The sequence below is a fragment of the Watersipora subatra genome, chromosome 7 (assembly GCF_963576615.1).
Source record: "Watersipora subatra chromosome 7, tzWatSuba1.1, whole genome shotgun sequence".
Classification (NCBI taxonomy): Eukaryota; Metazoa; Bryozoa; class Gymnolaemata; order Cheilostomatida; family Watersiporidae; genus Watersipora; species Watersipora subatra.
In genome coordinates, this window is record NC_088714.1 from 30,172,771 (window position 1) to 30,194,807 (window position 22,037).

Genomic DNA, 22,037 nt, shown 5'->3' on the forward strand with positions numbered 1-22,037 from the left:
TGTGGATATAATAAACAGTAGCAATACAATCAAGCTTTATACCAAAAATTTAAATCTATATCTACCTATTTTGTCTTCATTTGTCTGTTTGCTTGTTTTTCCTCTAACTCATTTTGAAACCAATGAATGAATCGGGACCAAATATTGCAAGACAACTTCTATTAATCCAGAGATAGCTTTAGGCTATATAATTATAAGGGCTGGGGCTAGAGTGCCCCTAGAAGCAAAAAACAGCTTTATTGTAGTATGTATTTTACTGCTACTGCTCTAATATAAACTATAGTTGCCAGATATAAAACTTTTGCAGTCAACTTTTGTGGGTTTAAACATGATTTTAAGATGGCAATGTCCTCGAGCATTGGATTGGATTCCCTCTGGTGTCTAAACCTTATTAATTTAAAGTCGCCATTATAACTGTAAAACTTAAGGTCACATTTGTAGAATTTAAATCAGAGAATCTATTCATTTATGCACTGAAACAAAAAAACAAATCATATTGTCCACAAGGAAGTATGCACTGTCTTAGATTCACATTTTAAATTTTTATTTCTAGCATTAAATCATTAGAAATTATGATTTTACAATCAAATTAAATAGTTGATTGTATTATAAATTATTGTAGAATATGATGTGACTGATCCCTAAAGTTGAAAAGTACACCATATGCGAATTTCATTTCATGGAAGTGACCTGGGAAACTCCGTATATTTCTGTTGGTACATATACTTAATACATGCACTAATCTTGCTCATAAAGCATCTGAATTGGCATAAAGATGTAATCTATGCTTTTATATTTTGTCTTTTGCAAAGGCTATTTTTTTAACCTTCATACTACTGCATAGCCATAAGCTCTTGTGCATCATTCACCCACTCATAAAATATTTAAATTTGTACATAAAATTACTGCTACAGGAGCGTAGTTAAGTATTTATAATCACATAAAATATAAAACGTTGCAGTAGATAACTGCAGAGTGACATAAGAATTTAGGCAACTTTGTATGATCTTTGTGTTTTCTTGATGCTTGGGTTTTACGGAAACCGATTATAGATTTGTCTCCCTTACCCTGCCTTTGGTATGCTGGACAGTCGAAAAGCGTAAGATTAGTAACATATTAATGCTGGATACACAATATTTCATATACCGAAAATGTATTTTCTATAAAAAATATAACAAAAAATTAAGGTGCTGTCCTAATTTCCATGAAGCTGAAAATTAGGAAAATTTGCAAATTTTTAATTTTTAGCTGTCCTAAAAACAATTCTTTGCATGCAACCTTTCTGTAATATATAATTAGGTTTGATGAAAAACAAAGATTTAATGAACATTAGATTTTGCTGACTTTCTATGGATCGCAGCAGCACGATATCATCATAATATTGCTTTTATCTATAGAAACCTTCACTCAACAAATGTAAATTCCTATGTAAAGGGGTCTTAAAAAATTAGGTACAATTTCAATGTGCCCATAACTGTTTTTATAACATTTGTTTTCGGGATGAATACTAGACATTTTAAACAAAGTTTACCGCAATCCTAAAACAAAAATCAGTACGGTAATAATGTTTTGCAAATATTATTAAGTTATTTTAGTTAGCCGAGTAACTAATCATTTCTAATGACAAATCCTCATGTTTGTTCTTGAACTGCACTACCGCTTATGCAAAAGCATACCAAATGGTTAGAAATTGTTCTCGGTAGAAAGCTCCTCTTGATTAGAGTGACATCCCGCTGCCTTGAAAGCATTGTCACAAAATGAGCAGAGTACACCATTGTCACATTTTCATTTTTTATTAACTCATGAAGTGTAAAAGCTGAATTTAGTTAACCTAGAAAGTATAGCAGGTAGAGGAATACCAACTGCTTACCTGCAAAAGGTGGGCAGTTTTAAAGTCTTTATCATTCTTGTCTCTTGGCTTACTCTTGTGCGTCACTTCTACAGCCTCCTCTTCGTGTACGTACTTGTCATAGATGACTCGCAGTAGGGGCGCCAGCTGCCCAACTCGTGTTTTCAGCTAAGCCAACAGGCAAAACTAGCTATAATTCACCTTACCTTACTTATAGACAATAATAGAGATGTTAATATACTTTTAAAGGCGATATCAATAATATGAAGGATATGGAAACTAACCTCATCTACTAACCAAGAGATATTCATTCAGTATAACTATTAACTATAACCAGGGGTCACAGCAGATTACTGTCTACAGAGTTGAAATGAAAACTATGAAAACTTAATCACCAGTGACTAATATAAAAAAAACTAGCCCTGCATACCGCCAATAAATACAATTGATCAATAACCAGTATCATAAGAAGTAATGCATATGTCTGATTTGCTCCAATCTTTTAAGAACGCCAAATTAAAAAAGCTATGACCATCCTGAGCTGTTTCCAAAGCTCTTGTATTAAAGTTAAACATTTTAAACAGTTTCTGATATATGACAAAAAAGTTTAGAAGGAATTTTATTAGACATTTTGAGGTTAAAAAAGCAGCCGCATAAGTGTATGTAAAATGTGAAAACTATTTTTTGATTCATATAGTGTAGATAAATTATCATCTGCTAATAGCCACAAAACAGCTAAGTGGTAATCTGATTTAAGATATTTGCAGCCTGTGAGTATGAATAGCTTTATTTTCATCTAGAGTTGAATTAAACTCTCTCAGCTGCCTTAAACACTTCTGCTGAAGTTTAATATACCCATTAGTGAGTCCAGTAAGACCTGTTACAACTAGTAAATAATCAGTGTAGTCATATTCTCTCTTAAGGTACATTTTTTACACCAGTTTTCTTGCTACAAAAAGCATTTTCTAGAGAAACCCTACTTTTTAAAGCAACCGAAGTTTGATCGCCAAGAATTGGCAAGATTACAACGCAAATCAGTTAAAGTACATGAGCCACAAATGAGAACACATAACTAAACAATCTATAAATTAATAAGCTTATTCTGTTTCCTTTATTGGATCACCTAAATAGCTTTTTTAACGAATCGTTAGTTTGTTAAATGTTACAGCCACACACACATTTTTGCTGAAAGTAAACTTATTATGGAGCTTCTAAATGACCAAGTTAGTAGACTCGGCGTGAAAGGTGTGTCAGCGAAACATCAACCCAACAACTAATGCTATTCTGAGTGCACAAGTGACTTTAAACTCTTAAATAAGCAATAAATGCAGAAAACAGCACGTAAAGGAAGAATTCACATTATTGTCATAATAGATAGCCTCTGACAAATGAAATGAATTTTATGAACATTTAACAATAGACTCACCATGTCTGTGTATCTACTGAATGTTGTCTTTAAATAGACTCACCATGTCTGTGTATCTACTGAATGTTGTCTATAAATAGACTCACCATGTCTGTGTATCTACTGAATGTTGTCTATAAATGGACTCACCATGTCTGTGTATCTACTGAATGTTGCATCCTTAAATTGCTCATAAGTTCGAGGGTTTTTCTTCACGACGAGCCGGTCTAAGTTCTTTGAGTTGATATGTAGAACCACAACCTGGCTGACGCAAAGTAGAGATCCCATATAAGTTGGCAGCTGAGTGATAGATTCAAGGTCACCTGCAACACAGTCTTCTAGCAAGTGAGCGATTACTGATAACCTTTCTATCCAATGTGCTAACAACTTTAACTCAACTGTTTTTCAGTAAAGTTTGTTGCTTAAAGCTGTGTTATATCTATAGAAATACGAGTTCTGATGTGGCAGGAAATTAAGTTTTATGAGAAGATTGAAAGTTATGCAAAAGCTTGTAATTAGGAAGGAAGAAAGTTATATGAAGATTAGGTTTGCATCATGTATAGTGTTTGTCCAAACTGTTCAGCTCAAAAACCATTTCAGGTCTGATTAGGAATGACATGTGTGTAGATGCATCATACAAACAACAATACTACCATATAGACATTATATATTGCTTTATATTCTTTACAATACTACTTGATATCTTTTGGCAGCAAAATGCTCCATTTTCATTTACCGTATATAGCAAATGGGCTTATGCTCTCTTGCTTAGCATGGCAAAGCAACTCTCAATGTTATTAGAGATTGTACACATGGATTCTAGTAGTAAAAAGTGTGATCAAGATTTTAGGCAGTTTCAAATCTACACTTTATATGTTGTCCTCTAATACTAAATCCATGGACTAAGAGCATTTAATCTTGCTGAATTTTGGAGTTGTGCAACCAATCCATGCTAAACTTAGCTCCCTTGAGGGGCTTAGACCTAACCCTTAATATGCTTTGGAAACTATTGTACAAACTGTAACTACACAACGCAGAGTACATTGAAAGTCTTTTATAGATGCCTTTGTATGCTAAGCAGCTGCGTCTACTTATTTAAATCTAACCACAAAAAACTTCATCAATTGCAATTTGTTTTTTAAATGTGTAAAAAAGTAAAGCAATATAACAAAACAAAAAGTAGTATTAAAAATTTTGTAGCTGATCATTTAAATGGGACACCTATAACAGCAAATCAGAATTATAAAAATAAGTCTATTTACTTGGCTAATTGGTAAGATCAGAAAAACTTTTAATTTTAAATATTTAAAGTGTCACAGAATATCAAAGTCAACAGCAGCAGCAATTTAAAAAGGGCGTAAAAAATGACATACATGTATTTGGTTAAGGAGCTAGTTGTGGTAGCAATTTTAAAAAAGAAACCGATCATTGACAACAAAAAACTCTTTGTTTGCATTAATTCGCAAGGCGTGGAATTCTTTTTGGTTTTTGGCTTTGTTTGTCTATAAATAACTACAACGTTAATCAGAAGCGCATGAGATTTACATAAAAACTAGTTTCAAGTCATTCGCACAGCTGGCTTTAAATTTAATGATGACCTGTGCCTTGTCAGATGTTCAAATTAGTGGCACGCCTAAAGATGCGTTAGAGAACACAGCTATGAGCACTAATTGTAACAATGGAATAGTCTTTCAACTCACCAAAAACATCTCCCTCAGAAAGACATGTAAGCGCGACACACTTCTGATTGACCATCTTTTCAGCCTCAGCATAACCAAATTTCCTCTTAACATGCACGATATTCTGAGCGAGAGGCTTCTTGCTAGCCGAGTCAACCGAGGACATGAGACGAGAGTATTGTGACTTGTGTTTCATCGGATCAATCATCAACTTGGCCTCTCCTCTACAACCAGCACTCGATAAATCTATAACTGCGCATAAATATTTAATATAATAAGATTAGATGTTGGCTTGCCGTGGTAAAACGTAAAATACATGGAGATGGTAGAAAGCTAAACTTGCGCTCGTTCAAATTTTATAGTTGTAGAGAGAGGGTTAGGTTGGGCAAGACACAGGGAGGGAAAGACTGAAAAAGGGAGATAAAGAAAGAGATGGAAAGAAAAAAGGAAAAAGAGAAATAGAGAGAGAGATAGAGGACAGAGAAAAAAGGAACCGAGAGAAAGAGAGAGGCAAAAAGAGAGGGAAAGAGAGAAAGAAAGAGATGGAGAGAGTGAAAGAAGGAAAGAGAGCGAGAATGGGGGTGAAAGAGAAGAAGAGGGGAGCGAGAGACTTTGGTGTGAGAGATCATTCTCAGCAGTTTCTGTGACCTATTATCCCTTTGATACATCGCCTTTATGACAAATGTCTATCATGCTGATCACTCAAAATACAGTCATAGTGTCGATGACTTGATATTTATTGTGGTCAATCAAACTCTAAGAAAGTCAGACTTGAATAAATATTGATGTTGTCTGATCTGCTGGCATAACAAATGAACCAGCTATAAATAAATTTTGATAGAATCCTACTTCAGAGCTTTGCTGCCAGAAAATTATCTGTTGAGAATATATTAGCAAATGCTGGATGAGTATGTGTCCCTTTGAACTGTATAGTGTAAAGAATTATAGCACTAAATGTTAAATGCAATTAGTATCACATCACGAAAAACTATGATGAGTTATGCGTTTATAAAAACTATAACTTTCATCAATCTTACAGCACAAGGAGTTATCAGTCCTTGCGACAGATGCGACTTACGAGATGATGAAGTAGAGGCCGTCAAATGGAAGACCTTGGCGTACGATTACGCTGTCAAAGTTGTACACCTCTTTTGTCATGCTCATCTCGAGCAGCCTTTGTAGCTTCATACCCCAGGTCTTGAACAGTGGGTGTTTCGCTATGAACTCCCGCTTGTCTTTGTATTCAGCCAACTGGCATTCCTGCAACAGCCCACTTCTGCATGTTATTGCTCATTGAATAATTTGCACTGTACATAAAGAGTACACACTAAAGAATTCAAAAGAAAGAAACAATACAAATTAATTAAAGCCGCAAACAGGATAAGAAGATGCAGTGTTTAATAAAATTGTTTGCTTATAGAAGGTTTGTGCAGGGCCTTACAAGGACCAACAAACCAGTAGCTTAATCAGACCTGCACTAGCTTTCAGGTGAAATGTAATACTATCTTTTGTGAAATAAATGAAAAGAAACAAGAAAAATCAATTGTTTTGTCCAAACACTCCTTTATTTCTGTTTTATTCAAATTTCTGTCTAATTTCAGTATGTTAATTCCACTATTTAGAATTAAAAAATGGAGTATAATTTTACTGTTGTAATCTCTAGCATTATGCGGTTTTGCTACCAGACTAACATTCAGCTCATAGTTGGAAAACAATATATTTGTGCAATGCAAAACTTTATCACTGGTAGCTGTAGCAAAAACCGGTATAAAAATGTTGTTTGAGGGATTTGTTATATACAAAAAGCAATGAAGATATGTGCTTGAACCTTAAAATTCATAGCTTTAAATGATAAGAATACAGAAAAAAAATAGGACTTTTGCATTCATTTCCAAGATTCATCTAAATGTACTAGTGTATTATTTAGTTGAAAATATACAGCACAGAATACGATAGCATCAGGGTATGATAACATCAGGGTATGATAGCATCAGGGTATGATAGCATCAGGGTATGATAGCATCAGGGTATGATAGCATCAAGTTATGATAGCATCAGGGTATGATAGCATCAGGGTATGATAGCATCAAGGTATGATAGCATCAGGGTATGATAGCATCAGGGTATGATAGCATCAGGGTATGATAGCATCAGGGTATGATAGCATCAGAGTATGATAGCATCAGGGTATGATAGCATCAGGGTATGATAGCATCCCTACCATCCTCTCCCTCTCCCTCTCTATCTATCTATCTATCCCTCTCTATCTATCTATCTATCTCTCTCTATCTATCTATCTACATGTATCGATCTCTCTATTGATCTCTCTATCTACATGTATCGATCTCTCTATCTATCTATATACCTATTGTTATGCTCTCTGTCGATCTCTCTATCTATCTATCTATCTACATGTATCGATCTCTCTATCTATCTATATACCTATTGTTATGCTCTCTATCGATCTCTCTATCTATCTATCTATCTATCTACATGTATCGATCTCTCTATCTATCTATATACCTATTGTTATGCTGTGAGTGAGTAGAGAAATACAAATGCCAGTTCATTACAACAAATGATGAAGCAAAACCTACGGGAACTTTTCCCTAATGAAAAATAATAATGTTGCGCATTAAAAAGCAATGAAAGGTAATAGAGTAACCATGAGCTCACAGACAAATATTTAACAAACAGATTACAATTTTAGAACTGTATGTCTCCTGTGTATTGCAGATTAGTTATAAATCGATAATTCTCAATTGCAAAATAAACACGGCTTGATTTATTCATTTATTTGAATCCTGTACAGCCTTTGGTCAAACCTAATAAAAAACAGATAATCATATTGGGGCCTATGAGGTGAGGACTTACTTGTAACAATGCGATGAAAGCGTGAAGAGAGTTCAACTAGGAAATAATGGCGAACAAGGAGAAAGGGTCAGAGTTAGTGAATAGAGAAAAGACGTAAAGTTGGGAGAATAGAGAAAAGGGAAGGAGTTGGTGAATAGAGGAAAGGGGAGGAGTTATTGATTAAATTAAAGGGGAGGAGTTGGTGAATAGAGAAAAGGGGAGGAGTTGGGAATAGAGAAAAGGGGAGGAGTTAGGAAATAGAGAAAAGGGGAGGAGTTGGGGAATAAAGAAAAGGGGAGGAGTTGGGGAATAAAGAAAAGGGGAGGAGTTGGGAAATAGAGAAAAGGGGAGGAGTTGGGAAATAGAAAAAAGGGGAGGAGTTAGGAAATAAAGAAAAGGGGAAGTTAGGAAATAGAGAAAAAGAGAGGAGTTAGGAAATAAAGAAAAGGGGAGGAGTTGGGGAATAAAGAAAAGGGGAGGAGTTGGGGAATAAAGAAAAGGGGAGGAGTTGGGAAATAGAGAAAAGGGGAGGAGTTAGGAAATAGAGAAAAGGGGAGGAGTTGGGGAATAAAGAAAAGGGGAGGAGTTGGAGAATAAAGAAAAGGGGAGGAGTTGGGAAATAGAGAAAAGGGGAGGAGTTGGGAAATAGAAAAAAGGGGAGGAGTTAGGAAATAAAGAAAAGGGGAAGTTAGGAAATAGAGAAAAAGAGAGGAGTTAGGAAATAAAGAAAAGGGGAGGAGTTGGTTAATAGAGAAAAGGGGGGGAGTTATGAAATAGAGAAAAGGGGAGGAGTTGGTTAATAGAGAAAAGGGGGGGAGTTAGGAAATAGAGAAAAGGGGAGGAGTTGGTGAATAACAGGAATACCCAAAGTTAGCGAACAAGATAAAAAGGGGGAGAGCTGGGAAACAAAAGGAAAAAATAGAGCTGGTGAATGATGAATTAAACACCCAGTATGTTCCAAGAGTTTGTCAAGAATCTAATGCATAAATATCAACCTACTTAGACTATGCTGCAACACTGCAATCAACTCAGTCTCTTTAATTTTAATGAAGATTGGGTTAGAATGGGTGTAGAGGACTTGCAAACCTAAAGTTGCCAGGCTGACAGAAAATGATTAATTAAAAATAGGCTTACTTCACTCCGGGACTTCACTATTAGCCATAACAAGGTCATAGGTGACAGCGTAATAAAAAGGGGTTGTCATGGAACGGATGGTTGATTATGACTAATCAGAGAACTCCGTTGTTAAAATACAACAACAAAAATAGGTTTAAGCAAAGGCATAACTTCCACCAGTGAACAAATGCCTATTATTTGAATTGATATAGTGTATTATAGAAGGAGTAATAGTTGAAGTCTTACCATTTCAAGGGTAAAAAAAATGTTTGCATATATTTAAATAAAGTATGTATGTTTTATCACGCATTATTGCAAATGATTCATGACCTGTTTTATAACTTGGCCCACTCACCTTTATAGTTCTGTCATACAGTTCCTTGTCAACGACCAACAGGTCCATGTTGTCTATGTCAGCCACTATAGATGCATTCCTCTCTGGATTTTCAGATAACAACGCAAGCTCACCAAAACTTTTACCCGATTCTAAAATCATGAGGTGTCTAAATCAGCATCCAGCAAAAGCCCACCCTTCAGACTCCTGTTTCGCGCTAATGCTAATCCCTCAAATACACAGCTCTCGGCTAAACCGACAATTGCCTGTTAGTCAATATTTAACCTATGTTTTTGCGGCGATCGCTCAGTTGATATTCAAGAAAGTATTTCATTATAATTCAAATATCAAACAACGAGATCGTATTTTACCAAACAAATTTTATCTTGACTGACAAGAGTCGTGATGAAATTGCAAGCAGTATATAACAAAGTGCTAATGAGAAGTCAGCTGTTTACAACGGTGCTAAGTGGTTGCATTCGACTTGTCACAAAGCGGGGAGAGTGTTTACACTCTGTGTGTAACTGTCACAATTCTATCAATTGCATTAGATGCTTGCCTATTTATTCTGACACGGGGCTATGCGTCTCCTTGGTGTTTGCCTTGGATTGACTTGAAAACATGAAACTCATAGTCGTGTTACAGAAGGTGGAATAAATCTCCGAGCCCACAGGTTTCTTAGAACATCTCCTTATTATTATTATACATTATAATTATATGTTTTATTGTATGCTCACAATATTTTATATATTAATACATTAATAATATATTATTATTTTTATATATCAAAATAATCACATATTTTATTATATAGTTATTGTATACTATTACATTTCAATTCTCCGGAACCAGATATCCACATCGTGATAATTATTTGTACTTACCAAAAGATGCATTCAGCAATTGTATTAATAAGTTTTTTAATTTTTGTCAAAAGAGATAAGAGGTATAAATAACCTTAGAAATATCAACTTTTTCATGTATAAATATTTGTTGTGTTTATGACACCATATAACAATACCATTCTTTTTTTATACAACAATATGTAAAAACATATTTTTATAAAAATGATTATGGACTGCCTGATAAAGAAATATAAATATACATATATAATAAAACTACTTTTGAATTGCAGTCTTTAAAACAATAAGCCATTTTATTGATTTATATTGATATGTATTTGGTAATTTGGTAATATTAGTAATTAAATTGAGCGGTGTCATATAGCAACAACAGAAAGCTTTACATTCACACACTTTGGGCACCTGAGTAAAATACATGACAGTTTACAGGAATTATCTCATCATAGGCAGAGAACTTAGCAAATCTTTGAACACGTAATCAGAATGACCGAACTGGAAATACCAGCTATTTTTCAACAGATAAACTTATGGTTCCTGCATGAAGGTAATGCAATATTCAGTCGGCAATGTTTATTTTTCCTGGAGAGCATAATCACTTTTATTATATTTTAATAGCCAAAAATTTAGCTGTCAGGTTTCTAAATATTTCCCCCTCAAAGCAAACTACTGAAAAACAACAAAGCAAACTACTGAAAAATGGCAAAGAGAACTGATTTAAAAACTATGGCCCTTCCTTATTCATTTAGCAAACATCCAGCTCACAGCTATTGTTAAGTTTTTCCGCAATGCTTAACCTGACGGTCTGTAGACGATATTTCACTACAACATGTTTTTTTGGCAAAGCTACATGAGTTTTTAATATTTGTTAGCAAATACAAAAATACCATGATGGTGTTGAGCTATTAAATCTTTGATGCATTCTAAAAGAGAACAATGCCTAAAGTTTGTAAACTGACAGCCAGTAGATGTCCGCTCATGATTCTGTGATGAGTATACAATGAAGATAAAATCAGCAACTGTTCAAATCAATCAACGACTAAAACAACTGTAGTATTACATGTGAGAACGTCTTCTTTGTGATCTTGTAGAATTGAGATAAATATCCCAGCTATAAAAACAAATGAACATGACTCCAAAATTTTGACCTGCACTCATAGACACTGTCACTCATATCTCACTAGCAAAAGTGTTAAATTCTTTACTATAGTAAGAGCCATGCCTGTCTGTCTGTATGTCTGACGCCCTGCTACGAGCGCTAGAAATAAAGAATGCAGCGCGCAGAAACCAAACCTGGATATTTAGATTCCCAGCCCAGCAGACTACTAAGCGCCATCCGATCACCTTGCTGCATCATGGAATACTTATGCACATACTTATTACATATGGTGATTTATTACAGCTCACGGGACTTCAAGCGTACTAGTATTAATAAAATGTACATTTAATATACTTTTGAGCTGAAGCAAAAAAATTATTAACTGCGCTCAATACAACACCCAGCGCATGAGCTTCCAGCTAAAATACTAATTGTACGCAGTGGTGATACAATAAATTACACAAAATTTCGACAATATAATAGAGATTTGCCATACTCACACACAGGTAAACCAAAGGTTCATAAGATAGTTTCAACAGGACTCGGCACCGCTAAAGACACTATTGATATTGACCGGCTTGTGATAGAGTCACTCCCAAGGGCCCCATTAAAAAGATCATGAATGGAGCAATATAAAAAGATGATGCCTCAATTCATTGAATTTGTCCTCTCTCGAAACTCACTCAAAGTTTAACCATTATTCTGAAATTAGTGTTTAATGGTCTAGTTTTACCTAGATAAATAGTGGCACCAACTTAGTTTAGCCCTCTCATGAAAATAATGCACACACGAAACCAAACTTTCCAAATCCTAAAAATTTATTCTCTGTGGAATGTTTATATATGGTTTCTGAGAGGCCAATTTGGTCCTGAAATATAGCGGTTTACAATACAGTCTGAAAAAATTTTCTCTTGGGGCTCTATCAGATTGTCTGCTCATAGAGGACACCCGTGGAGGGTACACAATTGGGTTCCTTGTGAGATAACATGATTCCTATCGCATAATCTTTATAGCTGTATGAATATTATTACATTTTATGTTTTGATCAGGATAAGCAATAATTGAGGCAGACTGGACCTGTTGATAGCGCATGCAGCATTGGGAGCTGCAGCTGAATACTTTTACAAATAACTACCAGTAAAACCAGTGATGTCTAGGATTAGTTTTGTTATCAAACAGATAGTCAGCAGGTGGCTGTTTAAAAGGCTGGTTCACAGGAACCAGACGGAGTTTTGAGACAGCATATTTTATCAACAAGCTGATATGAACAGAGCGTATGAGTGTAAAGTTTGGGTAAAATCACCCAAATTATGCTGAAACATCCAGGCTATTGCTCAGGCTAACAGTTGCTCAGACACGCGGACACACACCACGCAGACACACAATGACAAAGTGGAATTTATTAGTATAGATATAATGTCTGTAGGATACAATAAATAGTATTATACCCAACTCTCAACCATCAGATATCCACATCGTGATAATCTTTTTGTACTCTCCAAAAGATGTACTCAACAAATGTCTGAAAACAATTGTTTTATAACAAACAGGTTTGATGTGAGATTAAAGGTTTTATTCAAAGTCAAAGTCACAGGTCTTCAATAGGGTAATTATCGTGAGGTCTGATAGAGAATAACTCCAAGTTTATGGATACACGTAGGACTAAACAAAAACTTATCACACACTCCATTCAATAATATTTATATTTTATATTACATAACTAGCAATCCAAAAATACCAGTGACTTGCCTGACAGAGACACCACAATATATATGTATGTAGACAGATTTTACTATCGCAAAATATTAATTTGTAGATTTCAAGTATTAAAAGTCTTTTGTTTTACTGATAGGTTCAACCTGTGATTGATAGTAGCTAACATAATATTTTAGCTATAATATATTATTTTAGCTATAATATATTATTTTAGCGATAATATATTAAACCATGTGCCAACTTAATCTGAGATTGTTAAATGTTAACAGCTATTTTTGTTTGTTTTTGTCTTTGGAGATTTCGTGAAAACCTCAACAATAAAAATGTTAAACAGTTTTTTTGAGACAAAGGCTACTAGCAAATTTTATATAAAAGTTTTAAATATAATAAAAATCTTTTTTTGAATAAACTTTAAATGCCATAGACGGAAAAAGAAAACTTCTCTTTCTGTACAGAAATTTACTGCAGCTACATGAAAAGATATACCAAAATCCATAGACATTCAAATTCACCCTTTACAGCAAGTTTATACTCCCATTCTTTCATACTTCGTATCAGAAAAACGTCTATTTTGAAGTAAGTAGATTCTGACTTAATGCAGTAACGAAAAAAGTTTGGGGGTTTAGCAATACGTCCCAGTAAACTCACCAATGAGCATGATAAATTTGCCAAGAGTTGATCGCTCTGACTGTTCTTCCTGTTTCTCAGGTGAGACTGGAGCAGGCTTTGGCATGTTTCCAAGCAGTGAGTCGATCTCATCGAAGAAGCTTTCCAATTCATTACGTTTCTCCACAGTCGCTGCCTCATCAAATGTATCGTCAGATTTAACAGAGCTTATGTAGACAGATACATGCCCGGTGACCACCACATAGAACCTGCACAGAAACAGCTCTGAAGAGAAACTATAGATGCTTGGGATCTATAGTTTCTATGAATACTTGGCAGGGTTTTAAGGATTAACTTGCACAAAATTCTAGCAGATTTTATCAGAAAGTATCAGTATTTTTCTATCATTTGTGATTGTTTTTGATGTTTGAGGTGATTTAACCGCCAGGATGTTTCAAGATTAAAATCGACAAAACTTGATCGTGGTTAAAATGCTCAGAAGTAAAGTAGGTGTAAAATCATGTCGCTAGTTGATACTGAGATATTTGCGTTCAAGCTGCAGTGTTAGGCATCTCTATTCTGTCAGTCTCTTTGCAATTATAGATGTCTTAATCACAATTTCACTTGATCTGAGCATTTTAACCGCAATCATGTTTTGTTCATTTTAATCTTGAAACATCCTGACAGTCAAATCACCTCAAATATCAAAAACAATCACAAATGATAGAAAAAATACTCATACTTTATGATCAAATCTACTAAACCTTTGAGTAAGTTCATCTTTAACAGAGAAATCAGTTTTCTTTTTGTCAGCTGAAAGCAAATGGTAAGTTTTTGTTAATTCAGTTGGTAAAAAATTTTGTTAAAAACATTTCTCTTTTAGAGTAGTGTACTTTTAGAGTAGTGTACTCATACAGTATATGTAATGCATCCTGATGCATGTACCTACTTCATCTTATGAAAGCTTGGCATAAAAGTGTTGGCTCACGAAAAGCCACCCTAGCGATTATAAAGATTTAAATGCTTCTATTTACAAGGTATATTTGTTAAGACTTAAAAGGCACGAGTAAAACTCATTTGCTAACAAATGCATCGCTCTTCAAATATTTTTTATATGCACTAGCAGCCGACCCTGGCTCAAGTCGTGATAATTCAAGTTAAGCTATTATTACCATGAAGTTTAATTTTAACGTCTGCAATCACAGTAGGGCGTCAAGTTATTAAACAGCACTAAATTTGCCTTAAACTGCATAACGTGACAAGCAAAGCAGGTGCTCTCTAAAAAGCGTGTACACAGCAGTTAACCAAGTGAAGGGACCAGGAGAAATGTTGTCACTCTAAGTGGTCAACAAATTAGCGGTGTCATATATGACTATAAAAAGAACCCACCGGTCTCCGATAGCGCCTTGCTTGATCACTAATTCATTCTTTTTACACTTCTGGTGTCTGCAATGTTTGATTAGCTCGAAGAGAACATCTGAAATTGGGTAACAAAGGAGCTCAGCCAAATTTCAGACAACAATATCTTTATGTACGTTAAATGATGCAAGAGAGGAGAGCTGAACCATAGCGACCACCCCTATCATTATTAACCATAAAATTTTGCAATTTCGATGAGAAAGAATAAAATCCAATTACTGCAGTTTTCTAATGAAGCAGACATACTAGAAATGGCACAATAGAGTTTTAATGACCTCTTGTTGTCGAGGATAGGAAACACTTTTCACTTGGAAACAGCAAACACGCAAGTGTCTCTGTCTGATCTGTTTACATCACAAGTCGCCACGACAGCATACTTGTGTTTTACCTGTTTACATCACAGCCACCACAACGGCATACTTGTGTTTTATCTGTTTACATTACAGCCACCACAACGACATGCCCGAGTTATACCTGTTTACATCACAACCACCACAACGACATGCCTGTGTTATATCTGTTTGCATCACAGTCACCATAATGGCATGCCTGTGTTATACCTGTTTACAACACAGTCACTACAATTGCATGCCTGTGTTTACCTGTTTACACCACAGTCACCACAACGGCATGCCTGTGTTATACCTGTTTACATCACAGTCACCACAACGGCATGCCTGTGTTTTACCTGTTTAAATCACAGTCACCACAACGGCATGCCTGTGTTTTACCTGTTTAAATCACAGCCACCACAAGATCACTACTGTAGTGTTATGAATCCACTAGAATAACACAGAATTGTGTCTGGATAATTTACTACTGCTATTTTCCTTCTAGCAGTTCATTCATTACAGCCGGATTTGTGTTTAATTCAGATAGCAGCTCTTTTTAATTGAAATAGTTGTTTATTTCTTTTAAAACTCCGATAAAATATACAAAAAATTTAAAATGTTTCATTTTATAAAAGGTTCCTGCATTTCAAGTTTTATTAATATATTTTCATATTTATATAATTCTGTTCTATATTCTAAGGTCAAAGTAAAACAAATAAATATAATAAAATGTGTATGACTAGCTCTGAACCTGAGATCTACAGAATGTGCATTTGTAGCCAAGTTACTGCGAAATGTAGCAACTTCAGTTCTATAATTTTTCCAATTTCTTAAAGCAACACGATGAATTCTAACCGCTCACAAAGGCACGTCTGTGAATTTATTATATTATTATAATTATCTTCATAGACACGATGAACAGTAAAACAATTGTATATCTGTCAATGTATAGTAATTGTCAAACAGTCTTATCGATTCTATCTGTTCGTTTCGGTAGTAGCTTTTGCGGTTTTTTACACAATTTATGTTCAACGCAAATGGTTTTTTATACTCAACCTTTGATTAAAACAATTGCAAAATTTCCTAATTGAGTCTAAGTAATAACTATGTAGATTACAACTGATTTTCAAACAGTTTCTAAAATTGACAGAAAACCTCAAGATATTTCATACTTTACTACATTAAGTATATTGCTACACGAAAACAATTTTGTTGAAAGAAATTTGAAAAAGTTATATGTGATAATCAACACACATTAGGAATTGTTTTCAATGAATTTTGTAATCCTTGTGAAATTATTTGGCAATTAACCAGAATTTACCTCTGAGTACAAACCTGCTATGAACTGTGTGGCACCTGCAATGAACTGTGTGGCACTTGCTATGAACTGTGTGGCACCTGTTATGAACTGTGTGGCACCTGCTATGAACTGTGTGGCACCTGCTATGAACTGTGTGGCACCTGCTATGAACTGTGTGGCACCTGCTATGAACTGTGTGGCACCTGCTATGAACTTTGTGGCACCTGTTATGAACTATGTGGCACCTGCTATGAACTGTGTGACACCTGCTATAAACTGTGTGGCACTTGCTATGAATTGTGTGGCACCTGCTATGAACTGTGTGGCACCTGCTATGAACTGTGTGGTACCTGCTATGAACTGTGTGGTATCAGAAAAATATTCTTATTCCATAATCGAACATGACAAGAAACATAATTGTATGAAATAGAGTCTCTGGTTTTCACTCTGGCTAACCATTCCAGATTCAATTGTTTCATGACATTATTACAGCATAGATTAGAGAGATCTGTTGATGAATAGTAACTAGGAACTAGTGAATGTTTACCTACGTAAGACTGATAATTACCTACCAGTAGGTATCTAAAGTTGTGACGCTAAAAAGCATAAAGAAGTTGAAGATGACCCCAGAGGGCTATTCACCCACCCGCCCACACCATTGCACTCTGCACCCCAAGACACAAATGCTGATCACAATGTACTGTTCTTGCTTACATGGCGTCATCAGTAGTCATGTAATGTAAGAAGGAAAGTTATGTGGTTCATTGCTAGCCATCTAGTTTCAACTAGTGTTTAAAGGGAAAGAAAAATATGCCCTCGCTCTATAGGTTATAAGGTAAAATCGTTGACACATGAATGCCTATTCTCATGACACCAACATACTACATCCACTATTGTATGTTTTGGCTTATGAACTTCCTGTTACTACAACCTTCAATTCCTTATCCGGACTCCTTTACTCTCCTCTCTACTCCTCCGCAATACTACTAGATTATCAACTTTTAAACACTTTTGTTCAACTCACTCAATAACTTCTGATTTCTGTCATTTTATCTTTGTCTTGACATGTAATGAAAAGCATCATATTGTTAATGATTACCAATGCCAATAATAAGTTATACATATATATAATAGTGTGCAAGTCATTTTCGGTTTATTATAACAACGAGCAAGAAGGATTTACAGTCATTGAAAGAAAAGTTCTTTCTTTGACTTTCGATCTTTCTTTCTTTTCGATTTTCATTTCTACAGTAACTCGGTGTTGCTGATGTTACAATTTAATTGTAGCATCAGCAACACTGATCAACTGTAAAAATAAACAAGATACAAGGTACACAACTCACTTAAAATTTAATAGTGGTTTGGGTTCTATAAAGTTAAGTGTCCACTAACCAATAGTCTACTATTTGGCCTAACAGGCTGTTTTTTGTGATGACCAATTTGTGTTGCAAATGAGCTCTTCAGCCAAACAAGCCATTATATACGAAACTATAAAAAATGGAATAAAAAATTATAGATTATAGAAGTATCTAATGCTTGTAAGGTTAAACTATGCTTGTTAAATGTAAAATATGACACCTTTCTCACAATTGCTCTGATTGGTTGTGGGGGTCAAACGATCGTCTACAATTTTAGTCGGCTAGAATTGCAGCACATTTTTAGCTGACCAAAAGTAAAGGATTCTATTAAAATTTATCAGACAATTGAGAGTTTTGGCAAAATCTGCTTGATTTTCTCATTCTCTACATGACAGTTACAGGTTTTCAACTCATCTAAACATATAAGATATGAATAAATTGCTTACGACATCTAACAACTATTTTGAAAATATTATTGCTAGCTGCTTTAGCAATCTTCCACCTAACATGTATTTTAAACACAATGTCAAACCACTTATTTCATTTCAGTGGCTGCTGCCCTTTTCTGTTTTATGATTGTTGTATAGCATAATTTGAAGAACATTTCTATTTGAAATGAAATGATTGCTAATAAAGTAGTATAAGTTTTAGCAGCTGATGCGCACTCATCTTCCTGACTTGTGATTCTATATAACACTGAGAAGGGAGCTGCAAAAGCATAAATTTAAATGGAAAGTGACATTAGTATTGAAGTATAACACACATTCCTATCATGAAAAAAGGCTTAGCTTTATCTCATTGACACTTGTGTCAGATGGTGTTTGCCACATCAGTATAGTCTATTGAGGTATTAATAGTTATCCATTTCACACATGCTAACAAGGTGAGATGATAAGAAGAGTAAATAAGCTTGCTATTACCTTGTCTCAAGTTATTGAGTAGCTCGCTACGGGATGTAAGATATGGCAGAATCTTTTCAACTTCCTCTTTGGTGCGGAGGTCAGAAGATTTCTTAATCACTTTTAGGATTTCTATTGTTTCCAAATTCATTTTCCTAGAAGAAGAGAAACAAGGAATAAATGTGAAAAGCAGCAAAGTTTCCATGACAATTATATTGGATAAATTCTGCTGACAATCACCCAATAGCCTTAGGCAGCTCAGATAGTGAATGTGGTATCAACAAATCAAGGTGACATGAACACAGAAATGTAGGCAAATACTTAGTTTAAAAGCACTCCATTTACGATGTTTATATAATATTATTAAATATAATTATGGGTCATGAGCGATTGCCAAGACAATTATTATATTCACAACTCGTCAAAGGAAAGAGGAATCAGGGCGAACCCAGGCGGAGATCCGATACCTAAGCGTAAAATAAAGTTGAGGGAACTAAACCCATACAAATGACAAGAGAAGGGAGAAAACAGTCACATTCACATGGAGATCAGCGATAAAGCCTAAACTATAAGACAGTCATTGTCGAAATGACCAACTACATGAGAGAGAGCTACAATATTATAATATTAATAAAAGTATATTATATAGTAGATTTGTAGCATGATACCCACACTGTAGGTAAAGGTAAAGTATAGTCCTTGTTAACTCTGAGGTATCTTACAGATATGCAGCGAATGGCCAAGAAAATTATTGCTAATGTTATTATACATTTTATGGAGATGGAGATCTTAGTTCAAAATACTGCTGAAGGGGTTTTTTGCTAGGAAACTACACTTGACTTAATAGAATACCCTAAATCACAATAAATGTTAATTACTATTTTAAAGTAGCAGCTCTTGAAAATTCAAACTTCTTACAAACATTAAAGCAATGACCAGTAAACATAACTCTCCTAATTGACTTGATTTTAAATAGATTTGACTTTATTACCAAGTATTTACTAGTTGCATTATTCTTACTTCCGAGAATAAAGCACTAGCTATAAAGAAGCAGTTCAATCTCCATCAATGGTATTTGACAGCACCGCAATCTCTACCAATGACAGTTGACAACACTACTATCTCTACCAATGACAGTTGACAACACTACAAACTCTACCGATGACAGTTGACAACACTACAATCCCTACCAATGACAGTTGACAACACTACAATCTCTACCAATGACAGTTGACAGCACTACAATCTCTACCAATGACAGTTGACAGCACTACAATCTCTACCAATGACAGTTGACAACACTACAAACTCTACCAGTGACAGTTGACAGCACTACAATCTCTACCGATAACAGTTTACAACACTACAATCTCTACAAATGACAGTTGACAACACTACAATCTCTACCAATGACAGTTGACAACACCGCAATCCCTACCGATGACAGTTGACAACACTACAATCTCTACCAATGACAGTTCACAACACTACAATCTCTACAAATTACAGTTGACAACACCGCAATCTCTACCAATGACAGTTTACAACACTACAATCTCTACCGATGACAGTTTACAACACTACAATCTCTACAAATGACAGTTGACAACACTACAATCTCTACCAATGACAGTTGACAACACCGCAATCTCTACCAATGACAGTTGACAACACTACAATCTCTACCAATGACAGTTGACAACACTACAATCTCTACCAATGACAGTTGACAACACTACAAACTCTACCAATGACAGTTGACAACACTACAATCTCTACCCGTGACAGTTGACAGCACTACAATCTCTACCGATGACAGTTTACAACACTACAATCTCTACCAATGACAGTTGACAACACCGCAATCTCTACCAATGACAGTTGACAACACTACAATCTCTACCAATGACAGTTGACAGCACTACAATCTCTACCAATGACAGTTGACAACACTACAATCTCTACCAGTGACAGTTGACAGCACTACAATCTCTACCGATGACAGTTTACAACACTACAATCTCTACAAATGACAGTTGACAACACTACAATCTCTACCAATGACAGTTGACAACACCGCAATCTCTACCAATGACAGTTGACAACACTACAAACTCTACCAATGACAGTTGACAACACTATAAACTCTACCAATGACAGTTGACAACACTACAATCTCTACCGATGACAGTTGACAACACTACTATCTCTATCAGCGACGGAAATTCAAAGATATTTCATAAGGTAAAAAGTAAAGACAGTGATAAAAAATTATTTGAAAGTTATGTTGAAGATTTAAAATGTTTTAAAAAGACCTTAAATGTCTAGTTTACAAATATTGTCATTGAGTAAAATCTAACACAAAACATGCTTTTATCTAGAGCAGTATATGCAGCGATTCCTATATGTATTCCTATTGTCTATAACAACTTGAAACAACAAATACTATATGATATAAATGTGAAGGCAGCTAGCAATGTCAAGCAGCAGTAGGTACGCTGCTCTAGAATACGTACTTCACCCATCTTTTTAGCGCAAACAAAGCTATGTTAGGCGTTGGTGATGGTGTTACAATATCCTCCATTTGGGCTATTAACTAATGAGTATAACTTGTATGGCTTGTCCTGGGTCAGTAATTCAAATGTAGACACTGCTGCCGATGCTGCCTATGTTTGACTCTTACATTCAAAGAACCAAAGGTATTAACATTGATTATTATGTATTAGAACATGTACACAAATCGCAACTTTGAAATTAAATTGTTCGTTTGCTTAAAGGAAATTGTATTGCATGGCAGGATAACGGGTTTAAGTGGTCTAAGCGCTTTTGGAGAAATACATTCTCGTGTAATCAGTAAAACAGGAATAATAAAGCTTTTATGTCATTTTGTATTATTCTAAGGCTAATGAATGTTTAGCAATATCTTACCTGGCAGGTGGCTAACGCCGTAGCAGTGTTTGTATGTCTAATAACAGTAATTCATGGGAAGATCACTTGACGACCTCCATTTGCCCACGCTCTTACTTACTACGCAATGAAGCGCCTTCGAGCAAGCATTAAAGGCTCAGGCGCGGTAACCTCTTAGCCTGCGCAATGTGAAAACGAAAATTATACAAATCAAAAAGAAGAAAGGAAAATCTAAATTAGTCTCGCAAAGCAAACAAATCCATCTTCAATGGCCAATATTTACTGTAATGAGGTGAACAGATATT

The 22,037-nt window shown here is 35.1% G+C and overlaps 1 protein-coding gene across 1 annotated transcript in view; it reads right to left on the reverse strand.

The window, feature by feature from the left end:
* Positions 1–21,758, reverse strand: part of LOC137400124 (uncharacterized) — a 33,411-nt gene extending 11,653 nt beyond the window's left edge. Inside the window, exons 1-9 of the mRNA XM_068086436.1 lie at positions 21,754–21,758; positions 18,847–18,980; positions 14,907–14,994; positions 13,560–13,786; positions 9,258–9,388; positions 6,012–6,193; positions 4,955–5,157; positions 3,405–3,577; positions 1,871–2,017 (exon numbers count right to left, since the gene is read on the reverse strand). Of these exons, the coding sequence (XP_067942537.1) occupies positions 1,871–2,017; positions 3,405–3,577; positions 4,955–5,157; positions 6,012–6,193; positions 9,258–9,388; positions 13,560–13,786; positions 14,907–14,994; positions 18,847–18,976 (1,281 nt within the window). The 5' untranslated portion in view covers positions 18,977–18,980; positions 21,754–21,758. The remainder of the gene's footprint in view (positions 1–1,870; positions 2,018–3,404; positions 3,578–4,954; positions 5,158–6,011; positions 6,194–9,257; positions 9,389–13,559; positions 13,787–14,906; positions 14,995–18,846; positions 18,981–21,753) is intronic.
* Positions 21,759–22,037: the final 279 nt, after the last annotated feature.